Below are 27,160 nucleotides of genomic sequence, written 5' to 3'. Positions count from 1 at the left end.
GGGTTATTGTAGGTTGTAGGCTTGTTGGAAGAGGTGGGTCTTCAGGTTCCTCTTGAAGCTTTCCAGGGTAGGTGAAAGTCTGATATGTTGGGGCAGTGCGTTCCAGAGTATGGGGGAAGCACGGGAGAAATCTTGTATGCGATTGTAGGAAGAGGAGATAAGAGAGGAGTAGAGAAGGAGATCTTGTGAGGATTTGAGGTTGCGTACAGGTAGTACCAGGAGACTAGGTCACAGATGTAAGGAGGAGACAGGTTGTGGATGGCTTTGTATGTCATGGTTATGGTTTTGAACTGGAGTCTTTGAGTAATGGGAAGCCAGTGAAGGGATTGGCAGAGTGGTGAGGCTGGGGAATAGCGAGGGGAGAGGTGGATTAAGTGGGCCGCAGAGTTTAGGATACATTGGAGGGGTGTAAGAGTTTTGAAAGGGAGGCCACAGAGCAGGAGGTTGCAGTAGTCGAGGCGGGAGATGATGAGGGCAAGTACTAATGTTTTTGCTGATTCTTGGTTAAGGAAAGCACGGATCCGGGAAATATTTTTGAGTTGTAGTCAGCAGGAGGAGAAGAGGGCTTAGATGTGTGGCTTGAAGGATAGAACAGAGTCGAGGGTTACTCTGAGGCAACGAGCTTGTGAGACTGGGGAGAGTGAGCAGCCATCAACTTTGATGGATAGGCTTGTTGGAGGAGTTGAATGAGGAGGAGGAAAGACAATGAATTCTGTTTTCTCCTAGAGCCAGCTATAAAAGTAACCATGACTTCCAGGAGATGTCTATGATATATGTGTCTATGTGTTTCCACCCAGCAGTAATGTGAAGTACAGCCTGTCAAAGGTTTGCTCACGTTTCGAAAATGTACATAATGGCAAAGTGTCCACCCTTGATGTCCCTGTATAGTCTTTATAATCGCTAGTAATCTAAAGTTTAGTTATTTGTAACCTGTATTAGTTTGTACTTTACGATCGTATTTGAGAAAAGGTTGTATACTGTGTGGGTCCAATAGCCGACCATAAAAAGAAATACAGTGGGTACAGAAAGTATTCAGACCTCTTTAAATTTTTAACTTTGTTTCATTGCAGCCATTTGGTAAATTCAAAAAAGTTCATTTTTTTCTCATTAATGTACACTCTGCGCCCCATCTTGCTAGAAAAAACAGAAATGTAGAAATTTTTCAAATTTATTAAACAAGAAAAACTGAAATAACCCATGGTCATAAGTATTCAGACCCTTTGCTCAGTAGTGAGTAGAAGCACCCTCCCTTTTGAGCTAGTACAGCCATGAGTCTTCTTGGGAGTAATGCAACAAGTTTTTCACACCTGGATTTGGGCATCCTCTGCCATTCTTCCTTGTAGATCCTCTCCAGTTCCATCAGGTTGGATGGTGAACATTGGTGGACAGCCATTTTCAGGTCTCTCCAGAGATGCTCAATTGGGTTAGATTAGGGCTTTGACTGGGCCAGTCAAGGATGGTCACAGAGTTGTTCTGAAGCCACTCTTTTATTATTTTAGCTGTGTGCTTAGGGTCGTTGTCTTGTTGGAAGGTGAAGCTTCGGCCAAGTCTAAGGTCCAGAGCACTGTGAAAGAGGTTCTCTTCCAGGATACCTCTGTACTTGGCCGCATTAATCTTTCCTTCAATTGCAACCAGTCGTCTTGTCCCTGCAGCTGAAAAACACCCCCATAGCAGGATGCTGCCACCACGTTTCACTATTGGGATTGTATTGGGCAGGTGATGAGCAGTGCCTGGTTTTCCCCACACATACTGCTTAGAATTATCACCAAAAAGTTCTATCTTCGTCTCATCCGACCAGAGAATCTTATTTCTCATTGTCTGGGAGTCCTTCATTTATTTTTTTACAAATTATATGTGGGCTTTCACATGTCTTGCACTGAGGAGAAGCCGTATGGCCACTCTGCAATAACGGCCTGACTGGTTGAGGGCTGCACTGATAGTTGACTTTGTGGAACTTTCTCCCTTCTCCCTACTGCATCTCTGGAGCTCAGCCACAGTGATCTTGGGGTTCTTTTTTTACCTCTCTCTCCAAGGATCTTCTCCCATGATTGCTCATTTTGGCTGGACGACCAGGTCTCGGAAGAGTTCTAGTGGTCCCAATTTTCTTCCATTTAAGGATTATGGAGCCCACTGTGCTCTTAGGAACCTTGAGCACTGCAGAAGTTCTTTTGTAACCTTGGCCAGATCTATGCCTTGCCACAATTCTGTCTTTGAGCTCCATGAGCAGTTCCTTTGACCTCATGATTCTCATTTGGTCTCACATGCACTATGAGCTGTGAGGTCTTATATAGACAGGTGTGTGCCTTTCCAAATCAAGTCCTATCAGTTTAATTAAACACAGCTGGACTCCAATGAAGGAGTAGAACCATCTCAATGAGGATCAGAAGGAAAAGGACAGCATGTGACTTAAATATGAGTGTCTGAGCAAAGTGTCTAAATACTTATGATATTTCAGTTTTTCTTGTTTAACAAATTTGCAAAAAAATTCCACAGTTCTGTATTTTTTTCTGTCAAGTTGGGGTGCAGAGTGTACATTAATGAGAAAAAAAATGAACTTTTTTGAATTTATCAAATGGCTGCAATGTAACAAAGAGTGAAAATTTTAAAGGGGTCTGAATACTTTCCGTACCCACTGTATGTATTAGAACGTTTGCCAAATACAGTGGGTTCTTTTAGTCCTATAGTGGAAAAAGCTCTAAAGGTTATTGCACTGGTACACAGGCCAATTAAAGAGGACATCTCAACAATTTTTGCATGTACAGGCTATATTAGTTGTCACAGAAAGGAATAAAGTTTTATTTTTTTTTTTTTTTTATTTTTCCTTCCAATTGCAGAGATATTAGCAATAAAAGTATTGAGTTAACTTTTTAAGTCCTGGACACAGCATGTCCTCTCCTATGAGGCCACGAGTGCTGTCCGAAGGAGACCGCAGCTCACCGTGCCCACAATCAGCGTTCAGACCGCTGCAGAGTTTCTCTCTGTTCTCCCTGCGGAGAACACATATTTCATATATTTTATATTTGAATATATCTTAGCACTTACGGTATAGGTGCATATAGAAAGCATGGGGGCTCATAGCAAAACGTCTTATTTCACCCCCCTTCTCCCCCCCAAAGAACAATATTAAACGGGAACAGAAGAGAGCATATCTCCCGACTTTGTAGCTCTTCCAAACTAATTTTCCTCCTATTGAAGCACCTTAGAGTTCCCATGCCTTAATATACCCCAACCCCTTTAAATAGACCCTATAAAGTATGATGCCTACAAAGTTGCTCCCCAACGACAGCATGATACCCCAAAAGAGAATTCCTATACAGTACCCTCCACATGCACAATATAACAAACCTATATTACTCTATTACTTCCCACCCCACAAAGTATGATACTCCACAGTGATCCCAACACGGTATAATGGCCCTGACACAACCCTCCATACAGTAGAATAGCCCTTCAAATACTATAATGGCCCTTCCACCCTTCCACACAGTATGGTGGCCCCTCTACATTGTATAATGGCCAGCACACAGCCCTCAAAACATTAAAATGGCTCCCCACAGCCCTCCAAATAGTATAATAGCCCCCACATAGCGTTTCAAGCAGTATAATGGCAAAAACATATACCTCCAAACAATATAATGCCCCCACATCGCCCTCTAAACAGTATAATGGCCCCCACATAGCCCTCCAAACTGTACAATGCCCCTCACATAGTCCTCCAAATAGTATAATGGCCACGTCATAGCTTTGCAAACTGTATAATGAGACCTACATAGCCCTCCAAAGAGTATAATGATTCCCACAAAGTACTGTGAATAGTATAATGCCTCCCACATAGCCCTGCAAACTGTATAATGGCCCCTACATAGCTCTCCCGACAGTATAATGCCCCCCGCATAGCCCTACAAATAGTACAGTGGCCCCCAGATAGCCCTCCAAAGAGAATAATGATTCCCACAAAGTCCTGTGAATAGTATAATGGCCTCCATATAGCCCTCCAAACTGTATAATGGCCCCCACATAGCCCTCCAAATTGTACAATCCCCCTCACATAGTCCTCCAAATAGTATAATGGCCATGTCATAGCCCTACAAACTGTATAAAGGCCTCTACATAGCCCTCCAAATGGTATAATGCCCCCACATAGCCCTGCAAACAGTATAATAGCTCCCAATGATTTGAAAAAAAATAAATAAAATAAATAAATAAATCTCTCTGTTTTGCGCTGCTGTGGTCTCCGCAGTGTGTCTACACTGCTTAGCAGAGCCAATGTGATGTAGTGGCATCATAGTGACGTCATTCTACCCGCTGCGCTGAGATGTCAGAGTCCAGACACGTAGAGAAAATGATGGAGGATGGAGCAGATGGCTCTCTCTTCCATTATTGTTTTGAACTATATCGGCGTGACCTATTAGTGGTACACCACTTCTGTACAGAGGCTGCTGTATTCTCTTGTTTCTATTTGATGCAGTCAACCCAGCTTGCACCTGTTCACACTTGCTTTATTCTGCTTGGAGGTGCTGGACAACAGTTTTTTTGTAGAATAATGATTACTTATGGTGTTTCATCTAATATTACCAAGCTTGTTTGATTTTCTGGCACTGCTTCCACTTTCCCATAGTCTTGACCGAAATTTGGCTACTTTTACAGAGTAAAATCGAACTTCTAAAATTGCGAGCGTCAGCAAGTTTCAGACATGTTGCACAGATGTTTTTGTTGCATGACTTTTTGGTGATTTCTGTTGTGCGACACATTTACATCACACAATATTATTATTTAGCCTAACCAATAATATCTTACCGTCCAGAAAAATCTAGATTTGTGCCTCGAATGTTATTTTACAACATAGCAAGAAAAATAAATAATAATAATAATTCTTTTTTAATAATAATAATAATAATAATAATAAATAAAAAAAAAAAAGCACAACCACAGAAGTGCGGTTGTGATGCCAGCTGCGGCTGACCTTATCAGGCCATGTGATCTATGTACCATGGCAACAGCATATTTCCTGAATAACTTAAACTATCCTTAGAATAGGTTATCTTTATCTCTAGGGATTTGTTTCACAGGCGCTGCAAGAGTTCCTTAGCTATGTCTCCAAGAAAATCAACTGCGAGGAGAATGAAGGTTCCAAGAGAACGAATGACAAGAGGCGATGAGTAAATGATAGAAACTTACACTCATTATTTATGGGGACGGTGTTATATAATATGTCTACCCATCTATTATACCGATATGTGGAAATATATATTATAAAGGACTGCTGAGATGTGATTGGATCATATTAGAAAACTAGTAAAAATTTGTTGTGGTCCCTAAGAAAATAATTCTGAAAGGGATGGTCCAGCACCTAAATTATTTTTTAAATATATCCTTATACACTAACTATTTTATTATGGATCCCCCTACTCTTCTCTCTATCTAGCTAAATTCTAAATGTGTTTTTGTACTGTACTTCCTACTTCATTTGAGAGGAGTCTTAAATGTGACGTCACAGGAGGCTGGGGCTGTACTCACTCCCTGAAGTGTCCACCACCCCTCCCAGAACAGGTAGTCACCAGGAGGTGGCGCTGCAATTACTAGTTTATTGCATCGCCACTCTCTCAGAAGACGTCCTGGGTGATGGCAACTGTGGAACATGTGAGTGCAGCGCCGGCTCTCTGCTTCTATTTCTGTTGCCACCATGACGTCTGTGAAAGAAGAAGTTATCAGGCGGCAGAGATAGAAACAGTGAGTGACACCAGCACTGCCCCACATCTTCTGTCACCGCCCTCAAACGAATTGTCATCAAGGGGCGGTACTGGTGTCACTCACTGCTTTTTGCACTTCCCTCAAATGAATCATCAGCAGGATGCAGTGGTAGAAGCATTAAATGACACCAGCACCACCCCAATGACAATTTGTTTGAAGGTGGTGCTAGAAGCTGTGGGGCGGTGCTGGCATCAATCCCTGCTGCTATCTCTGCCCCCTGATAATGTCTTCTGCCACAGATACAATGGTGGCAGCAGGGATAAAAGCATAGAGCCGGCGCTGCACTCACATATTCCACAGCGTCCATCCCCCAGGATATCTGCAGAAGGGGCATCAATGCAAAAAAGTAGTAAGTAACTGCAGCGCCACCCTCTGGTGACGTCCTGTTCCAAAAGGGGCGATAGCTATTGAAGGAAAATGAGAGCAGCACCAGCCTCCTGTGACGTCATGTTTGAAACTCATCTCAAACGAAATGTCAAAGAAAGTACAGTAAAACTAAATATATTTAGTGATTAGCTAGTATCGTGTAATAAAGATAATTACAAAAGTGGTTAGTGTGTCAGGACAGATATTTAGAAAATACATTTTAGGAGCTGGACCAAGACATAAACCTACAAGTGACTATTTGAAAGGATTGTCAGTTGATGTTTCTAGAATCAGTAGCAGTGGTTCTGGGAAAGAAGGTTCTTTTTACGATCCCTGAATAAGCATTTTAAAGAGGACCTGTCACATGGTCAAACGTGATCAGTGTTTTGCTCTTATGTTATATCCACTGCTCTCCTGAGTATTCTGTGTCTTTTGTTTTTTTATCAGCCATACAGTTCCAGAGATATGGGCCTTTTTATTTAGTGCTAATTTCTATGCTTTTTACCAAGGAGGTAATCATGCAGAGCAGCATAAAGACACGCCCCCAAAGAACACTGTAAGCCACACCCACTTAGTAAAGGCAAAAAATAGCACTAGATTAAAAGATCCATATCTCTGGAACTGTATGGTAAATATAAGAAAAACAAAAAAATGTAATATTCAACAGAGCAGCGGGAATAAACTGAGAGGAAAAACTGTCCACTTTTGACCTGGTGATAGGCTCTCTTTAAGGTTCCTTATACACAGCTGCAATAGCTGATGCAGTCAATAGGCAAGAGTGGCGTTGTGCCTGGAAGAATACAACTATGTATTTCTAATTTCATTTCTTTCTTCAGATGGCTGCATTATATATGACTGTTGAATACTTAGGACTAGGAGCGGATGCCGTCTTGGAAAATGTTGCTTTGTAGCCAATCAAATGGATGCACTCTTACTTGGTAGTTCCCTGGTCTGACTCATACCCAGAATTGGAGGAAAATATCCACCCTTCTGTGGATCTACTACTAAACTACAGTTAGGTCCAGAAATATTTGGACAGTGACACAATTTTCGCGAGTTGGGTTCTGCATGCCACCACATTGGATTTGAAATGAAATCTCTACAACAGAATTCAAGTGCAGATTGTAACGTTTAATTTGAAGGTTTGAACAAAAATATCTGATAGAAATTGTAGGAATTGTACACATTTCTTTACAAACACTCCACATTTTAGGAGGTCAAAAGTAATTGGACAAATAAACCAAACCCAAACAAAATATTTTTATTTTCAATATTTTGTTGCGAATCCTTTGGAGGCAATCACTGCCTTAAGTCTGGAACCCATGGACATCACCAAACGCTGGGTTTCCTCCTTCTTAATGCTTTGCCAGGCCTTTACAGCCGCAGCCTTCAGGTCTTGCTTGTTTGTGGGTCTTTCCGTCTTAAGTCTGGATTTGAGCAAGTGAAATGCATGCTCAATTGGGTTAAGATCTGGTGATTGACTTGGCCATTGCAGAATGTTCCACTTTTTTGCACTCATGAACTCCTGGGTAGCTTTGGCTGTATGCTTGGGGTCATTGTCCATCTGTACTATGAAGCCGTGCGGCATTTGGCTGAATCTGGGCTGAAAGTATATCCCGGTACACTTCAGAATTCATCCGGCTACTCTTGTCTGCTATTATGTCATCAATAAACACAAGTGACCCAGTGCCATTGAAAGCCATGCATGCCCATGCCATCACGTTGCCTCCACCATGTTTTACAGAGGATGTGGTGTGCCTTGGATCATGTGCCGTTCCCTTTCTTCTCCAAACTTTTTTCTTCCCATCATTCTGGTACAGGTTGATCTTTGTCTCATCTGTCCATAGAATACTTTTCCAGAACTGAGCTGGCTTCATGAGGTGTTTTTCAGCAAATTTAACTCTGGCCTGTCTACTTTTGGAATTGATGAATGGTTTGCATCTAGATGTGAACCCTTTGTATTTACTTTCATGGAGTCTTCTCTTTACTGTTGACTTAGAGACAGATACACCTACTTCACTGAGAGTGTTCTGGACTTCAGTTGATGTTTTGAACGGGTTCTTCTTCACCAAAGAAAGTATGCGGCGATCATCCACCACTGTTGTCATCCGTGGATGCCCAGGCCTTTTTGAGTTCCCAAGCTCACCAGTCAATTCCTTTTTTCTCAGAATGTACCCGACTGTTGATTTTGCTACTCCAAACATGTCTGCTATCTCTCTGATGGATTTTTTCTTTTTTTTCAGCCTCAGGATGTTCTGCTTCACCTCAATTGAGAGTTCCTTAGACCGCATGTTGTCTGGTCACAGCAACAACTTCCAAATGCAAAACCACACACCTGTAATCAACCCCAGACCTTTTAACTACTTCATTAATTACAGGTTAACGAGGGAGACGCCTTCAGAGTTAATTGCAGCCCTTAGAGTCCCTTGTCCAATTACTTTTGGTCCCTTGAAAAAGAGGAGGCTATGCATTACAGAGCTATGATTCCTAAACCCTTTCTCCGATTTGGATGTGAAAACTGTCATATTGCAGCTGGGAGTGTGCACTTTCAGCCCATATTATATATATATAATTGTATTTCTGAACATGTTTTTGTAAACAGCTAAAATAACAAAACTTGTGTCACTGTCCAAATATTTCTGGACCTAACTGTACATACACTGACGAGCAAAAGAGGTCACTGTTTCGAATAGAAAAGCAGCCATGAAGAAGATTCCCCAAGAAAAAACATCATCATCCAGTTCATTGATAGAGGTCTCTCGGTGAAGAAAATTGTTAAACTGCATAATGTGAGTGCCAGGACAGTTGGAAGAATACGAAATGAAGTCCGTCCATCCATTCAAAAGCCAAGAGGTGGACCTCCAGGCAAAATATTGGTGTCATCATAAGTCGGCTCATCATAAGGTCTATCAGTTAGGGCGTGACAAATACAGCAGTGTAGGCGGCTCATATGCTTAAGTTTAGTGAGATAATAAATGTCCATGCATATGATGTATGTCACACAAGTCTGGAATGGTGACCTGAAAAAAGGTGAAGAAGCCTCAACTTCCTTCAATATTGTTATAAGAGGTGTTGGCTCGAGTTTACAAAAAAATACGAAAAGTGGATAGTAGAAGCTTGGAAACGGATGATTTGGAACAATGAGATGAGAGTCAGTAGACTAGGCTCTGATGGGAGCAAATGGGTCTGGAAAAAAATAAGGGAAAAAAAGCTTAACGGATCGAAAAATTGAAGGAACTGAAATTCTGTGGAGCATGCCTGATGATATGAGGTTGTTTCAGAGCCAAAGTCATCAGATACTTTACTAGGATCGATAGTGGTCTCAATGCTGAGCTATATGTGGACTGTGAGCCCTCGCGGGCAGGGTCCTCTCTCCTCCTGTACCAGTCTGTTTTGTACTGTTAATGATTGTTGTACGTATACCCTCTTTCACTTGTAAAGCGCCATGGAATAAATGGCGCTATAATAATAAATAATAATAATATCCTACAAGACGAATTACTTCTTACACTCAAGTAGTATCAGTATCAAAAGGATGACACCGTGTTCCAGCAAGACAATGATCCGAAGTATACGTCGAGATTGGCAAAGTAACTGGCTCATTGACAATGAAGTAGAGGTGCTGGACTGGCCCCTACAGTCCCCAGACCTCAACCCAATCAAACACTTGTGAGAAGAGTTGAAGAAAAAGCTATAAACAAGTGAGTAAACCTGTGAGCACCAACGTTGGGAACATGTAGAAGAGATCTGGGATCAGATTTCAGTTGAGACATGCTTGAATCTGATTGAGAGCATGCCCAGAAGGATTCAGGCAGTGCTGGAAGCCAAAGGTGAATTTACAAAATGCTAACAAAATGATAAAAATTAAAATTTTGATTTTTAGTAACAATGCAGTGACGCAACAAGTATCTGTATAACTAATTATATGCTAAATAGTTGCAAGTCAAATGTTAGTATGAGATAGCCAAGATGATTGTCTATAAAATGAAGGTCGTCTTATGCTCAAAGCTGTAATGGATGGAGAGATATGGAGTCTGAAAGTAGAGTTCAAAATATTGTTACCCTTTTGCTCAATAGCGTAATACAACACAACATTTTTATTACCAGTCTACTAATAATTACCTACCCATTGTAGCGTCAATCCAATTTTCAAGCTGTGGAATATGGAGTTATGCTGCTTCTTAAAAACAGGAATATGATCTCATAATGTGATGATCTGGATCTGCGTGCATGTGTTCGTATTTTCATCAGGATTCTAGGAAAACTCTATGTACGTTCCATGCACTTTGGCACAAACATACAATGCTGTCACCAAGAATGATGCATCACATAAAGTAGTTACTAATCCATGGCCATTAACCACCTCATCACGTTCATCCCAATACAGCTCAATGCCAAGATCGCACAATAGAAAGACATGTTTTACACTTGTTTTTTTTTTATTTTCAGAACACTAGAACTAAAAATAGTAGTTTCTCATCTTGCTTCATACATGCAGGGTTCCATTTTCACAGTTACATTTTGTAAAACATTGTATTTGAGGTGTAGACTCCTCTTTCTCCTAGAAATATCCAAAAAGTTCTCAAGAAGGTACAAGATAAGTTGCCTGTCTGAAGTGTCCCCTTGAGAAAGCCTTAAGGGAAATATGTCAGCAGGTTTTTACTATATAATCTGATGGCAGTATGATGTCGAGACAGAGAGCCTGATTCCAGGAATATGTCATTTTCAGGGATGCTTGGTGCACTTTAGATAGAATCCTTCTGTGTCTGATGTTGAGGTAGCAGAGTTAAGACTTTTGGGATGTGTATAAACCACCCATACCCCTGTATACACTGTGAATTGTCAGCAAGCTGTCAATCGGTGGTGTGGGCAGGGTTACACAGCTTAGCCTATGAGACCTAGTCCTCTGGTGATAATCTTTTGCTGATAAAACACTGATTATATTTATACTACAACACTGTCACGGGGTATGTACTGAAGGAACAGGCGCTCCTAGGCTGGCCCCTCAGACTCAAGATCCTGTGCTGTCCCTTATCGCAAAGGTAGGCTTGATGGTAGCCAGGTTTGAGCCCCAAGTGTGAAAGAAGACCCTGCTTCACCATGTAGGTGCTCAGGAGAAAATACATATTTTATTATGAGCCCCAAGTGTGACCCTGACTCCTGTCCAGGCCCTGATCTTACTCCCCCCACCCTGGGGGCAGGCCGGAAACCCAGTAACGAAAACCCCACATAAACGACACGGACAAGGAGAAACAAAAACTCGTATACACTGCACTCAAACACAAAGGAGGGACAGTATGCACAACTGGGGAACAATCACACCACGCAGAAAAGCAGCTGTAGATCACCATAAAACTGGTTAACCACAGAGACCGGGATCGCTGAAGCTATATTTGGTAACCAGCAACAGGATCCAGAACCTTATAAAGGGTGAAGGCATCTGTGAAGGGTCATTAGCAGCCTGAGCTCCTAGCAACAGTTCACAAGCCAGCAGGAATTAACTCCTGCTGTACTGTAGAGCAGTGAAGCAAAACACAGCAGACGCCCATGACAGGCTGTGCAACTAAGAGATCCCAGGCTGCTTGTCAGACCCTGCGGTGTGAACAGAGTCTGACGCCGCCATGACACCAGGCAAGTGCAAAGCCGAACACCGCATGACAAATACACAGACTAGTAAATGTAATCAGGTTTTCTAAATTGTGTTTCTCTAAGACTAAATAACAAAACCTGCTGACAGATTCCCTTTCAGGGCCCCATTCACATTAGACTAATGTCTGCTTAACCCACTGATATTGACAGCTTTGGATGACGGTCTAATGTGCAAGAGGGCACGAGCAGGAGCCAACTGATGGTTGGGAGAGACATTGATCGCACATATTTGATTTTGATCATTCTGACAATCAATTTGTTCTCCCAGAGATAAACAAGCAGCTGTTGTGTAAGTCGGCGGCTTTCTCATAGAGCACATAGGAGCGCTCGGCCACGCAGGCGATATTGTATAAGGGAGTATTGGCTCAGCTGAACCATTGAAGCTTTTTTTCTTTCAAATCTGAAGTATGTTAATTCTTTCAGCGTTTTTCACCCACTCAAATGAATTGGTAAAAATGCAAAACTTTTTTTTTTTTAAAAAAACATATTTTATGCAGCATTTTTTTTACTGACAACGCTCTAGTTTTGGCTGCAGAACAATCAAATACTCAACGTGTGCACATAGCCTTAGGCCTCTTTCACACATCAGTTTTTTGCCATCAGGCGCAATCCAGCAAATTGGGAAAAAAACGGATTGCGACGCATGGCCTCACATTTATTTGTGGTACGACGGATCCGGCAAAAATTTTCTGTGCGGCCGCCGGAAGCAACGTCCAAAGGAACGTTTTTTGGGACCGGCGAAAAAATGAAAGGCAACGCATCCGGCGCCGCTCCGTCTTTTTTTCCAATGGAAGCCTATGGGCGCCAGATCCGTCGTCATCTATCAAATGACGGAATCAGGCGACGGATCCGTTTTTTGTTTTTGGGCATGCCCAGACGTTGTGTACATTCACTTCTGGTCACAAAAAAAATCTCTCTCTCTCCTCCATAGCAAATAACCTTTGGCCTGAAGGGATCCGTTTTTTTTTACTGGATCTGTTGCATCAGTTTTTCCACAATCTGCGACGGATCCGTCGCATCAGGCACAAACCGGATTGTGCCTAATGGCAAAAAACTGATGTGTGAAAGAGGCCTTAGGGTACTTTCACACATCCGGATTTTTGCTCTGCGGCACAATACGGCGTTCTGCAGAAAAACCGCAACCGGCTTTTGTGACGCCGATTGCGGTTTTTTTTTGCATTGACTTACATTAGTGCCGCATTGTGCCGCAGGGGCTTGCGTTCGGTCCGGTTTTTGCCGCATGCGGCAGATGTAGCCGATGCGGCGGCCGGATCGAACGTTCCCTGCAACGTTTTTTGCTCCGGCAAAAAACACCGCATCGCGCCGCATCCGGCCGCTGCGGCGCATTTTTCAATGCATCCCTATGGAAGCCGGATGCGGCGCGATGCGGAAAAAACCGCATCCGGTCGCCGCATGCGGTATTTTCCACTGCGCATGCTCAGTAGCATGCCGCAACCGGAAAAAAACGGACCGGCCGCATGTAAAAACTTATGCAAAGGATGCGGTGTTTTCACCGCATCCGTTGCATAGTTTTCACAGCCGGATTGAGCCGCAGGGCTCAAACCGGATGTGTGAAAGTAGCCTTATACAGCTGTTACAGAAGTCAACCAAAGTAATAAGAATACATATGCAACAAGCGCCCCCTAGTGGCCTCTCTGCTCTATTGTGGAGTGGGCACAATCTACTTCAATGGGGAGAATGGAATAAGCTGTTGTTAGATGTCTCTATAGGGGTCTGTCAGGTGCCCCAACATACATAATACAATTTGCTGTTACAAGGGAAATTAGTGAATTTGGCCAACCCATATATATAATGTCAGCATTAGATTTATCTGCCTTCAAGGGACAACAGTAGTATCATTGTTACAAATATTTCATCTGTGTACCAAAAATTTAAAGGGGTGTCCCACGAATGAAGTTGATTTTAATCAATAGATCTTGGAATAATAATAATTTTCATAATTGGATGTGTTTAAAAATAATGTTCTTGCGCTGAGATAATCTTATATGTGTCCCTGCTGTGTACTGTGTAATGGCCGTGTCTGACCGTACAGGAACATGGTCTGATCATACCATAGCTCCTGGGCAATGGAGGAAGTAAACAAGAGTATACAGATATTACAGCACGGGATCACAAAAATTTCTTTCTTTGAGGTAAAATATTTTTTAAAAACAGGCAGAGAAATGTGTTACCTCAGAAGAAGAATTGGCGGCGTTCCCATGCTGTGCTATCTGTATACTCTGTTACTTCCTCCCCGGCCCAGGAGCTGTTCCTGTACGGTCAGACACAGCCATTACACAGTACACAGCAGGGACACATATATAAGATTATCTCAGCACAGGAACATTATTTTTAAGCACATCCAATTGTGGAACTTATTATTAATCCAAGATCTATTGATTAAAATGAAGTTCTAAATAAACTTTGTTCGTGGGAAAATCCCCTTTAAATGGAATGTGTCAGCAGAAAATGACCTATAGTTTAACCCCTTGGTGACATTGCCAACTTTTTTCAAATCTGGCCCGTGTTACTTTATGGAGTAATAATTCTGGAATTTTTTAAAATATCTCAGCGATTCAGACATTGTTTTAATAATGACATGTTGCACTTTTTGCTATTGGTAACTTTTGGTCATTATGTTTTGCATTTATTTATGAAAATATCGTCAATTTGGTGGAAATTTGGTTACATTTTGAAGGTTTATACCCTTAAACCAGATAGTTTTATTACACAAAATAAGCTAATAAATAACAGTCCTCATCCGTCTACTTTACTTCACTACTGTTTTTTAATTTTTAATTTTTAGCAGCAATTTTTAATTTTATGCAAATAAAGTTACAAAACTGATATTTTTTACAAACCTATTCAGTTTTGAAGTGACTTCAAGAGACCGAATTATTAGAACTTCCATCCACAAAAAAAAAAAAATAAATCAATTACATAGTTGACATTTTGTTAACTTTTCAGGTTATTCATAGGAAGTACTGCTAAGTCGAATGAATGAACTGAATTTTTCCACTAATTGTTGCCACAATCTTAACAAGCCACCATAGCTGGTAAACCCTGAGACCATTACTCGGCCTTAGGGGCACTTTGCACGCTGCGACATCGCAAGCCGATGCTTGCGATGCCGAGCGCGATAGTACCCGCCCCCGTCGCACATGCGGTATCTTGTGATACCTGCCGTAGCGAACATTATCGCTACGGCAGCTTCACATGCACTCACCTGCCCTGCGACGTCGCTCTGGCCGGCGACCCGCCTCCTTCCTAAGGGGGCGGGTCGTGCGGCGTAACAGCGATGTCACACGGCAGGCGGCCAATAGAAGCGGAGGGGCGGAGATGAGCGGGACGTAAACATCCCGCCCACCTTCTTCCTTCCACATAGCCGGTGGAGGCAGGTAAGGAGATGTTCCTCGCTCCTGCAGCTTCACACACAGTGATGTGTGCTGCCGCAGGAACGAGGAAGAACATCGTATCTCCTATTGGTGCGACAGTATGGAAATGTCCGACACTACACAGACCACCAATTTGCGACACTTTTGCGATCGTTTATCGGCGCATCTAGGCTTTACACGTTGCGACGTCGTTACCGGCGTTGGATGTGCGTCACTTTCGATTTCACCCCGACGATATCGCAGTAGCGATGTCGCAACGTGCAATGTACTTCTTAGATTGTAATAGCAACCATCGAAGCAATAAAATTACGATCTTGTGGTGATAATGGTATTAGGGATTAGGGATTAGCAATATGTACCCTTTTTTTAACACAGGATCCACCAATCACAATAGGCGATGTCACAGCTCCCCTGCACCCCCCTCCATTCACAATGATCTTTGCACCCATTCATTAGACACTTTAATATAAAATATATTGTGCAACTCAGTCTATTACTGCTAATAATAGGAAGTTAGATTCTAAAATAGCCCCCAGTTGGCCAGCATGAAAATTGCAAAATTTGTCATTTTTTTATTTTTTAAAACAGACTGTGATATGAAAAAGAAAAACACTGGAAACAACTTACCGTAATTCATTTAACACAAAAACCTGATTTAAACTATTGGTTTGGTTTTTTTTGAATGATACATTCCATTTAAGAAAAAAAACAACTGAACGGCAAATACATGCATGTGTATAGAATGGGCTAAGGAGCTCAGGACACAACATACACAAAGGGTGTTGGCTGTATTAGGCTGTGTGCGCACGTTGCGTTGTGTCCCTGCAGAAATTTCTGCAGGAATTTGACAGCATATGTGCGCTTCAAATCGCTGCAGAAACACTGCGTCATGGATGCAGTGTTTCTGCAGAAAAAAAGCCGATTTAATGCGCTCTGGATGCAGCCTCTCCCATAAGACAGAGAGGGAGCATCCAAAGCGCACGGAATAAGTGACATGTTGCTTTTTAGAATGCAGCGATTTGGAAAAAAAATTTGGCATCCAAATCGCCGCGCTCTCAAACGCAACGTGCACCTGGATTATGCACAATCTTCATAGATTGTGCAGGGGACACAGGACGCATGCATTTACGCTGCAATCAAATACGCAGTATAAATGCATGAAATTCGGGAACGTGCGCACGAGCCCTTAGGCTCAGTTCACATGTAACCATCCATTAGAATGGATCCTGCAGAAATCCATTACCAAATCTGCTGGATCCGTTTTTTAATATGGGAGTCTATAGAAAACGGATCCGTTAACGGATTGCAATTTATCTTCCATTTGAAACGGATCCTGTAAGAAAAAAAATATCTGCTACAAATGCAAGAATAATGAATGACTAAATAGCAATCCGTTAACGGATCCGTCCCCAATAGCCTCCAATGTTAAGAAAACGGATCCGGCAGACATCAGTTATACAACGGTCAAAAAAGTGGTGTTTGCAGAACTTTGTTTCCAATGGATCTCTACAGGATCCGGAGCCTAAGGAGCCTAAGACCGGAGTCACACTTGCGAGTATTGCACCGCGTCACCCGGCACGGCCTGCTCTTCTCTGGACAGGAGTGGGTCGGCTACATAGAAGCGCAAGCAGCTGACCCGCTCCTGTCCGGAGAACGGCAGGCCATGGCGGGTGATGCGAGCCATTCGCAAGTGTGACTCCGGCCTTATACAGCTTTCACCTGCCTTTAACAGGTTATTTCTGGGGAAGGGGGTCAGTCCATTTACTTGTCCATCGCCCCCTGTGATCGTGAGGTGCCAATGGGTAGTCAGGAGCCTACTGAAGACTATATAGAGATCAATACCATACACTGCAATACTAAAACATTGCAGTATTTTGTGTGAGTGATCAAACAGTAACAGCAGTTTTAAGTTCCGGAGGGGAAATTACAAAACAAAATGAAAAGGAGTAAAAAAAATAACAAAAATAAAAAAAGGTCAAATCATCCCCACCTTTCCCGAATTTGTAAAAAAAAGCATATTCTTCAAAATATAAAACTATCCCATATAGTAAAAGTAGTAAAGAAAAAAGAACAGATTTGTGTTTTTGTTTTTTTTTGTTTTATCACTACACCACCAAAGATAAAACGCTCTAAAAAGTGATGAAAAAGTCACCCTTCAAAACGAACCACTTTCCTCACAAAAAAATCAAACCCATATACCATTTCATTGATGGGAAAAAATATTTATGGGTCTTAGTAAATGGTGACACTTTTTTTTAAAAAGCAGTAAAAAGCAGTAAAATATATGTATATAAGCCCATAGGGATGTTTGGTTGCTGGAGCAGGGGGCTTTCAACAGGTGGGCAGTAAGGAGGGAGCAAATATTTAAAACAGCCCAGGAGGCGACCCTTCATCGATTTGGCAATAAGGCGGGTAAACTGATGGCCAATCTTGTAAAAATTAGAGGGACCCTGCAAGGACCTATGCAAATGAGGGATCGCACAGGTGAGGTACACAATAATCCTGGGAGGATAATCGAAATATTGGGGGCATATTACAAGGAATTTTACACAGGGGACATACAAGTCACAATTCCAGATAACAATATTTTGACTAAAGTGACCCTTCCTGGGATCACAGAGGAACAACATACTTTTTTGAACGCTAAAATTTCAAGGGAAGAGGTAGTTGGCACTCTCAAAAGTATGCAGAACAACAAAGCGCCAGGGCCAGACGGCTTCACGGCAGAATTTTACAAGACGATAGTAGATGAGACCTCTCCTATATTGTTAGAAATATACAACAAGGTCCTGGAGGGTGAAGCGTCTTTTCGCAATAGTAACCTAGCCTATATAAAATTTATTCCGAAACAGGGTAAAGATCCGCTATCCCCAGGCTCTTACCGGCCAATTTCACTCATTAATTTGGACATAAAGTTACTCTCAAAAATAAAGGCTAATCGCTTAGCCGTAATCCTGCCCCATTTAATATCCCCAGCTCAAGCAGGTTTCATTAAAAATAGATCAGCGACGCAAAATATTCGTAAAGTCTTATTGACCGTTGATAGGGTGAGCTCTAAGGATCTGGTCAAAGAGACTCCAGCGTTATTAACAATAGATGCCGAGAAGGCCTTCGATAATGTGGAGTGGCCTTGGCTCTATAGAGTTTTAGGCACAATGCTATTCTTGGGGTCTTTCTACAATGTGATACGTGATATTTATACAAATCCTAGAGCACAGGTTTATATTCCAGGTTTCCTCTCGACTCCCTTTCAGTTGCATAGGGGGACTAGGCAGGGCTGTCCCCTTTCACCACTTCTCTTCAACCTGGCTTTGGAGCCCCTGGCAAGGCTGTTAACTGACCATCGCACTTCTCAAGGGATCCTCATAAATAAGATGCGAATACAGGCAACACTCTTTGCCGACGATGTACTGTTGTTTCTCTCTGATCCTAAAACTCAGGTACCACTTATATTAGATATATTGCAAGAATACGGGAGCTACTCAGGCTTTAAAATTAACCCAACTAAATGTGAATTGCTATACCTGGGCAATGGGAAGGCCCATTGGCAGGAGGGTGGCCAGTGTGAGCATATTTCTATAGCAAGATCATACATCACATATCTGGGCATTAGAATTGGTAAGGGGCCGACTTCTTTATATAACCTAAACTCCCCACCTCTTATAAATCAAATAGTTCAGGACCTCCAGAGATGGCAGGACCTCCCGTTGAACATCATGGGCAGAGCACAATTAATTAAGATGATGTCCATGTCTAAGTTTATGTATCATATCCAAACTCTACCTTTGCTCTTGAGATATAAGGATGTTGAACTTCTTAATAGAAGTTTCTCGAGGTTTGTGTGGAGGGGGAAACGAGCTCGCATTGGTATAAGGAAGCTGACTGTATCAAAGGATAATGGGGGATTAAACCTACCAAATGTTAGGGGTTACAATCTGGCCTGTTTGGCCAGGTATTGGATGGATTGGATTCATGGCTCACAGAAACACGTGTCCCTTGGAGTTGAGAGAGATTATGCGTTTCCATGGGATTTAAAGGCCCTTCTTCACACCAGTCAAGCTAATTTACCCCAAAAAATTAAGCAGTCTTCTCTGTTTAAGGATATGATAGCAGCCTGGAGGGCAGTGAGGAAGCATTACAAGTTGGCATATAAAATTTCTAAATATCTACCCCTATGGGATAATCCAGGGTTTAGCCAGGGAATTAGCAATAAGCTATTTGAAAAATGGAGGCGGAAAGGTATACAGAGGGTCTCCCATCTTTTTCATCCTTCTGAGCCAAGATGGTTGAGGAGGGAAGAATTGGTAGACAATTATGGGTTGAAACCTAACCAAATAATCCAGTATGATCAGGTGAAGCATAAGGTTATGGCTCAATTGCAAGACATATCGTCCGAGGTGTCACTTAATACATTTGACGGCCTGGTCAAGTTGGCACAAACGTCCTCGTCAATTTCATCTCTATATGGGGCAATGCGAAACCAGTTGACTGGCTATCAGCCAGAGAGTTTCTTTAAGCCATGGGAAAAGCAACTAGGGGACCCCGACATTGGAACAAAGATCAGGGAGGGGTGGAGGGCCCTACGAAAGGCAATACTGAATGAACAGTGGCGGGAGACTCAGTATAAAGTGATGCATCGGGCGATCTATGCATTCAATTTGCCCAGAAAGCTTGAGAATCCTGAGAGGATTACTCATTGTCCGAAATGCAATTTAGAAGCAACGGATCTCTACCATGGATTGTGGCTGTGTCCCCACCTTGAGCCACTGTGGGCCCAAGTATCAAAGTGTGTGGCTAAACTCTGGGACATCAAACTCCTTCTCTCCCCTACTCTGGTTCTGTTCCATGCGTGGGAGGGGGTGAGCGTCGAGGGGAGGAGGAGTAGACATCCCCCTTTACTTATACATGTAATCATACTTGCAACAAAGAGGATGATACTGAAATATTGGTTGGAGTCAAAAGTACCCTCGTTCGAAGAAGTAATAATCCATATAAAACGGCTGATGGAGTTAGAGAGCCTTAATGCTGGAAGGAAGTCGGGACGATTGGGTAGTCACTTCAAAAAGTGGAGGGAGTTTATTAAACCTACTTCAATTCGGAGGAAATAGAATGCTTAATGTCACCATTTAAGGAGACGGCGTGGTATCACTCTGAGAAGTTAGGTGGTACACTCGGAGGATTGGAGGTGGGTTGAGGGTGACTAGGTGGGAGTGGGTTTGAGTAGTGGGGGGTTCTGGGGGGGGGGAGTAGGAGAGTTTAACAGGATGGCTGCAAATTCATTCATATAGCTAGTTATAAGGGTTTCCGTGAGGTATTAAAGATTCTGAGTCTTACTGTGAATACTGTGAACATTGATTAGATGTTGTAGTACTGAATTGTAAATGGAGCGATATACAATTTTCTTGTCATTTTGCTGATAATTTTGTTGATATTATTAATATTATTTGTTCTATGTAATGATTTGTTTGCTTTTGAAAATAAATAAAAATTATAATTTAAAAAAAAAAATATATGTATATAAAAAAAAAGTACTTGAATTTGGTATACCCTAATCTTACTGGAGAATCGAATTATGGCGGACTTCACCGCACTTTACATTTTGAGTAATTTATATTGTAAAGTGAATGGTGGCATTTAAAACTAGAAAAGTTAGGACTCATGGAAAAATGGGGTGAAAAAAACAACCTCCTCCCTAAAATTGGCCTTGTCAGAAGGGGGTAAATACCATTTTCCTGGAGACAGTTTCATAGTTTAAGGTTGAAGGCTTAAAGGGGTATTCCCACCTCCAAGATCCTATGTAATAATAATAATTAATAATATTAACAAATACCTCCAATTAGAAATGTAATATTAGCTCTCCTGATATAGCCATGTCTCTAACCTCATGTTCACGGCATTGCAGGACCTTAACTACCTTGTCCTGCTACCTAGTTTCGCATACCTTATCCCATCTCCCCCCCCTACTCTAACCTGACTTCCTGACTTTTGGCTGGTTTCCTGACCTCTCTGCCATGTACCCGACTTGTCCTCTTGGCTTTCTGACCTCGGCTTGTCCCCTGACTCTGGCTCCACTTTCTTCCTGGTTCTTGACGTGACTTTCTGGTTTACAGACGTCGGCTCTCACTTACACTTTAGCTTGTCTTTCTCAATCCGTCACTGACGTTATCTCCCGGTTTCTAACTCCTGGCTTATTCGACTATCCCTCACTAATGTGTCTAGCGACACCTAGTGTATACCCCATGCAGATATCCTCCACTGGTGTGTCTGGTGACACCTAGTGGTGTAGTGTCCCATTACACCTGGGTGTTTGGCATCACATTTATGACCACGTATACAGTCACAGTTGATTGCTAGTGGTCATAACCATAGATACTTAAGATCCTGCAATACCCTGAAGATGAGGTAAGCAACATAGTGAATCAGAAGAACTATACTACATTTGTAATTGGAGGTATTTGTTAATATTCTAATTATTATTACACCTTTAAGTCCATCGAGTTCATAGCCTAACACATTGATCCAGAGGAAGGCAAAAACCTCATGAGGCAGACTGTAAGTTCAATGTTCGGGGAAAAATTCCCTCCAGTATCCACATACGACAATCACACTACACTAGTTCCCTGGATCAACGTCTCATCACAGAATTTAGTGCCCTTAACCCCTAATATTATGATGAATGAAGATGATGATGAATGAGTATTTCCATCTCATCATTACTCGTAGTAAGACCATCCCATTGTCCAGCTTTTGAGATGCTGTCTGGAAACATACGCAGACATTGGCAATGTTTGAACCGCTCATATTTTTCCTTTATTCCCATCTGTTTATGATATTGACAAAGAAATAATTTATTTTAGTGCAAGATTTGTTGATATTGGATCAGAAAATCTGTAAAATGTTTGGATGACACAATCTTGGCCGGATTAAGGAGTGCTTAATGTGTAACTCATGAAACTCTCTCTTACCGCTCTCATCCAGTAAGAAGTCATCCTGGTAACGGAACTTTTCAGGTCCACAAGCAATAAAAATGTCATCATCACCAAAGAAATCCTGAAGGCACATCACCTGAAAGAGAAGTAAGGTTTTGTCACACCAGCGATTCATTTCTTTATCCAAAGAGATGAACATTTTAGCAGACGTTCTACAGTATAGCTCAGAACTATGACAAGAAAATATGGCAGAATATGCAAAATTTTCCTAGAAAATACAGGAACTGATGCCAATTCTGTGGTGAAGCTTACAAAATTCATCCTCACCCATAATTACTTTGCATTTGACAATGACATATATCTACAGGAGACTGGGACTGCAATGGGAAGCAAAATGGCACCACAATATGCAAATCTTTTCATGGCCAAGCTTGAGAGTGACTTTTTATCCTCTTGTCCTATCAGGCCTCTGGCCTACTAACGTTACATTGACGATATTTTAATCATCTGGACATAGTCTGAGCAGCAGCTGAAGACCTTCCATGAACACTTTAATCAGTTTCATCCCACCATCAACCTAACACTCAGCTACTCCTGCACTGAAATCAACTTCTTGGACACCATCATTAAACTACGGAACAATGAAATAGAGACATCCCTGTACAAGAAGCCAATTGACCGTCCAACTTACCTGAAATGGGACAGTTTTCATCCAAAACACATAAAAAACTCTATTGTATACAGCCAGACTATCAGGTACAATCGGATATGTTCCAACAGTACAGATAGAGACAATCACCTTGAGGGCCTCAGGAAGACCTTTCTGAATCAAGGCTACCACCCAAGAACAATTGAAAACCAGATTACAAGAGCCACCAGAATATCAAGAAACTATCTCCTACACTATAAAACTAAAGAAGAAAACACCCGGGTCCCTCTTGTAGTCACCTACAATCCACATCTGGAGGTGTTTAGAGGAGCTGCACGGAAACTACAACCATTACTGCAAAAAGATGCCCGGTTAAAATCTATTTTTCCAGACCCCCCACTTCTGTGTTTTAGACAGCCCCCAAATCTAAGAAGCATCATTGTCAGAAGCTTCCTGTCCTCTCCAACACCAACAGGAACATTCCCCTGCAACCAGAAAAAATGTAAGACCTGTCCATTTATATTGACAACGGACAAGATAAAGATCCCCAGATCACATCAGGACTACAAGATCCCAGGTACCTTCAGCTGCACCACAACCAATGTGGTGTACTTAATTATATGCACCAAATGTCCAACTGGGGGTCTGTATGTAGGGGAGACAGGACAACAGCTCAGGACAAGGATGAATTCTCACCGCCACACAATTAGAGAAAAAAGGATGGATCTACCTGTGCCCAAACATTTTTGTAACTCAGATCACAGCATCATGGACATGAAATTGCTGGTATTGAAAGGGAATTTCAAGTCCCAGAGAGATAGGAGACTCTGGGAGTACAAACTTATGATGACCTTTGACACATTCAGAGTAGGAATGAATGTGTCTCATGGATTCATGTCTTTTTACATCAGTTAAAAGATGTGCTCCTCAGACCATCCGAGCGCATCACAGCCCGGACCAGACCCTTATCAGAGGACAATAAAACTTTCACACTGAACTGCAGCAAAATTTATGGCTACAACAGTTTGTCCTCCTGCCATAGAGAGAGTTCTGTTTTATATAACTTGTTTTTTGTTTTGTTACTGCACTTTTCTATGTCCTGTTGTGTATAAATATGTGACTCTTCAGATTTTGTGTTATACCATGCCTGATGAAGAGACCTGAGTAGTCTCGAAAGCTTGCTATTATTACCATCTTTTCAGTTAGCCATTAAAAGGTATCAACCACTGAGGACTCTCAGTTCTTTTAAACAATTTTTTGGCAGAATATCGTCAGTCACTTAAGATGAATATTTCAAGGGTCCCAAACCAGATTTATGTGCCAACGTGAGCCACTTTCACAAACAGCTGCAGAATTAATGTACTGGAAACAAAGTTGACTACAAATTTTTAGACTTTAAAGAGGACTTGTCACCTTTTCTGACATATCTGTTTAAAGTGAACCTGTCAGGTGCAATATGCACCCACAACCATGAGCAGCTCTGGGTACATATTGCTAATCCCTGCCTAATCCCTGCCTAACCATCCCAGCATCTAGTAGCATTTATAAATAGATCTTTAGAAAAAGTATTTCTAAAGATCCTTTATGATATGCTAATGAGCACAAGGACCAGTCGTAAGGACATTAGTGCCTGTGCTTATTCCGCCATCTTATGGTGGGTCGTGCCACCATACTATTCAATGCCCTTTGCCCAGCATTATCAGTGGTGACTCGCTTGCTTACTTCCAGGCATGCACACTATGAAGCCGGGTGTACGCATCTAAGCTTCAGGGAGGTCTGGTGCGCATGACCGGAAGTGTCGGGCATTCTGATCATGTGCACTGACCCTTAACTCGGTGTTCTGAAGCGGTGACAACGGACACAGGTACCCGCATCACCGCTGATAGTACTGGGCAATGGGCATTGAATAGTATGTTAGTATACCCCTGTGGGCTAAGAAGGTGGAATGAACACAGGAAATAACGCCCCTGTGACTGGTCCCTGCGCTCATTAGCATATCATAAAGGATCTTTAGAAATACTTTTTCTAAAGATCTCTTTATCTATGCTAGTGTATACAGTGACGGTTAGCCAGGGATTAGTAATATGCACCCAGAACTGCTCATGGTTGTTGGTTCATATCAGACCTGACAGGTTCCCTTTTAAAGCCTCCTTCACACGTCCGTGTTTCCGGTACGTGTGTCATCTATTTTTTCACAGAAAAATTGCATCTATTTTTACTACCCACATGTCCACGTTTTTACTCAACGACATGTCCATTTTTTTTTCTGGCAGCACGGATGACAAGGGTCTATACAAGTCTATGGGTCTATGAAAACCACGTACAGCACACGGTTGGTATCAGTGTACCATCTGTGTGCCATCCGTGGGCTGTGTGTTTAACATTGCAAAGTATTGGAGAAGCTTTGTCATTCATTTATCCATCCGTGAAAGCACTGATGGTAAAAATGGACACACAGACCATACACTGATCCAAAACACTGATGACAACAATAACCGTCTTTTTCATATATGCGTTTCATACGGATGTGTGAAATGGGTCTACAGGGAATCTGTCAGTAGGCTTTTCTTCTATGGGAGAAGCATAATGTAATGACACAGAACCTAATTCCAGCTATGGGTGACTTACCGGACTGCTTGGTGCAGTTTTCCTACAAGCTTTGTTTTCTCAGTTGTAGATCTAGCAGTGCTCAAATTGCTGAGCTGTATATAACTGCACTCACACTCCTGACTGACAGCTTTCTGTGTGCACTGCTCATTGTGAAGAAGCTGTCAATTAGTGGTGACGGCGGGGTTACACAAATTAGCCGGACTGGTCTACACTTTAGACCTAGTCCTCTAGTGATGATAAAACAATATATTGAAATTACAGCACATAATCTAATAAGTGACATATGACTGGAATCAGGTTCTCAACACCTATATCATGCTGCTCTCAGATTAAATAGCAAAAACCTGCTGGCAGATTCCATTTAAAATAATTGTATGTCCCATGAAATACCAACAATAGGAAACTAGAAGATGTACTGTTCTTATGTTACTCGTACTAAAATTGTATGAATACATTTACACCCATTGATAGCCATTTGGGTATGTCTCTAACTACGTCCAATCAAAGTTGGAAGATCCAGATGATGTAGAGACACGCCTTTTTGACTAGAGGAATAGTAACACCTAGTTGTCAATTTGTGACATGCTCAGATGTGATATTAGAGAATAGTATTTGTGACCTTCATTGAAAGTGTGCATCAGGAAACGTTTTCTCCGTATACATTGAATGAGGTCTGTGATGCCTAACACTGGCACTCACTGGCAATTTAACAGACATGTCATGAATTTTTCAGTGCTTTCCCATGCTGTATCCATTAAACAAGCTCTTAATGCATTTGTCAGTCATAGGCTTTTATGGTATCTGTTTGACAGATATGTCATCACGCTATTGAAACATTTATGACATATGCATTAAACACAAATGCAATGTGGTTAGGTGCTAACAATGCTCATATCACATACTCAGAACTCTATAAACAAGGCCACGTGGAATGTTCTCTTTTAGGGTTTAGTGGTTGAGCCTCTGTACCCTCCTACAATGGCATCCATCATCCATACACTATTAGTGTAACATATTTTTGGGTGTTTTCTCTAAACATCATTACCAACATCAGTGTTGGCAAATTAGATGTTTTAATTCTACCCCTGGAATGACCCAGGAAAGTCCCAATCCGCATGGAAACACATTTGTAAGCATGTTTTGTGTTATCCCTGCCTCTTTTCAGCCAAGCATAACGCAAAATGTTTTTGAGAAATCTGGACAATCCTGATATATTTTGGAGAGTTGCCATGTCCGAAATGTGCAATCTGCTACAGTATGCAATACTTAATTTTGTAGATAAATAAAGGCCAAAAGGGTCAAGAAAATAAAAAGTATATGAGAAATCAAGATATAGTTTGCTTATATTTATTCTGATTCTTATTGTCACGAATGTAGGACAATCCGGTGGCAGCGAATCCTAGAAGATCAGAGACATTGGTGGCATGTGTTATTATCTGACATTTCCCTGTTTCTGCAGCCAGTGGACTCTTTGACCCTGGGAAACTGTCAGTTTTTCCTCTCAGTTGCTATCCTCTGACTTCCTTTATTAACCTCCCCCTGGGGTGGGCTGGGTGCGGTTTATGGTTGCTCCTTGGTATGGTCTGCAGTGAATGTCTCCTGTTTCTTCAGAGACTTCTGTAGTTGCTGCTCCTCATATAAGTGTTTGATGTTTGCTATCTACCTGGACTCAGGTAATAGGATTTGTGTTTCCCCTGTATTGCTTCATTTTGTCTCCTTTTAATGTTAGTGGTGTTGACTAGCGCTCATACCTTTCATCCTTACTTGGGGACTTTTTGACAGGGGAAGACAGGGCCCAAGGTACCCAGCTC

The 27,160-nt window shown here is 41.9% G+C and overlaps 1 protein-coding gene across 4 annotated transcripts in view; it reads right to left on the bottom strand.

The window, feature by feature from the left end:
- Nucleotides 1-27,160, bottom strand: part of DCLK1 (doublecortin like kinase 1) — a 537,868-nt gene that overhangs the window by 276,023 nt on the left and 234,685 nt on the right. For all 4 annotated transcript variants that reach the window (XM_075337323.1, XM_075337324.1, XM_075337325.1 and 1 more), the window contains exon 4: nucleotides 22,127-22,226. In XM_075337323.1, the coding sequence (XP_075193438.1) occupies nucleotides 22,127-22,226 (100 nt within the window). The remainder of the gene's footprint in view (nucleotides 1-22,126; nucleotides 22,227-27,160) is intronic.

This window comes from Anomaloglossus baeobatrachus, chromosome 2, assembly GCF_048569485.1.
Source record: "Anomaloglossus baeobatrachus isolate aAnoBae1 chromosome 2, aAnoBae1.hap1, whole genome shotgun sequence".
NCBI lineage: Eukaryota > Metazoa > Chordata > Amphibia > Anura > Aromobatidae > Anomaloglossus > Anomaloglossus baeobatrachus.
Note: the sequence above shows the minus strand (reverse complement) of the source record. Positions and strands in the feature narration are given on the sequence as shown.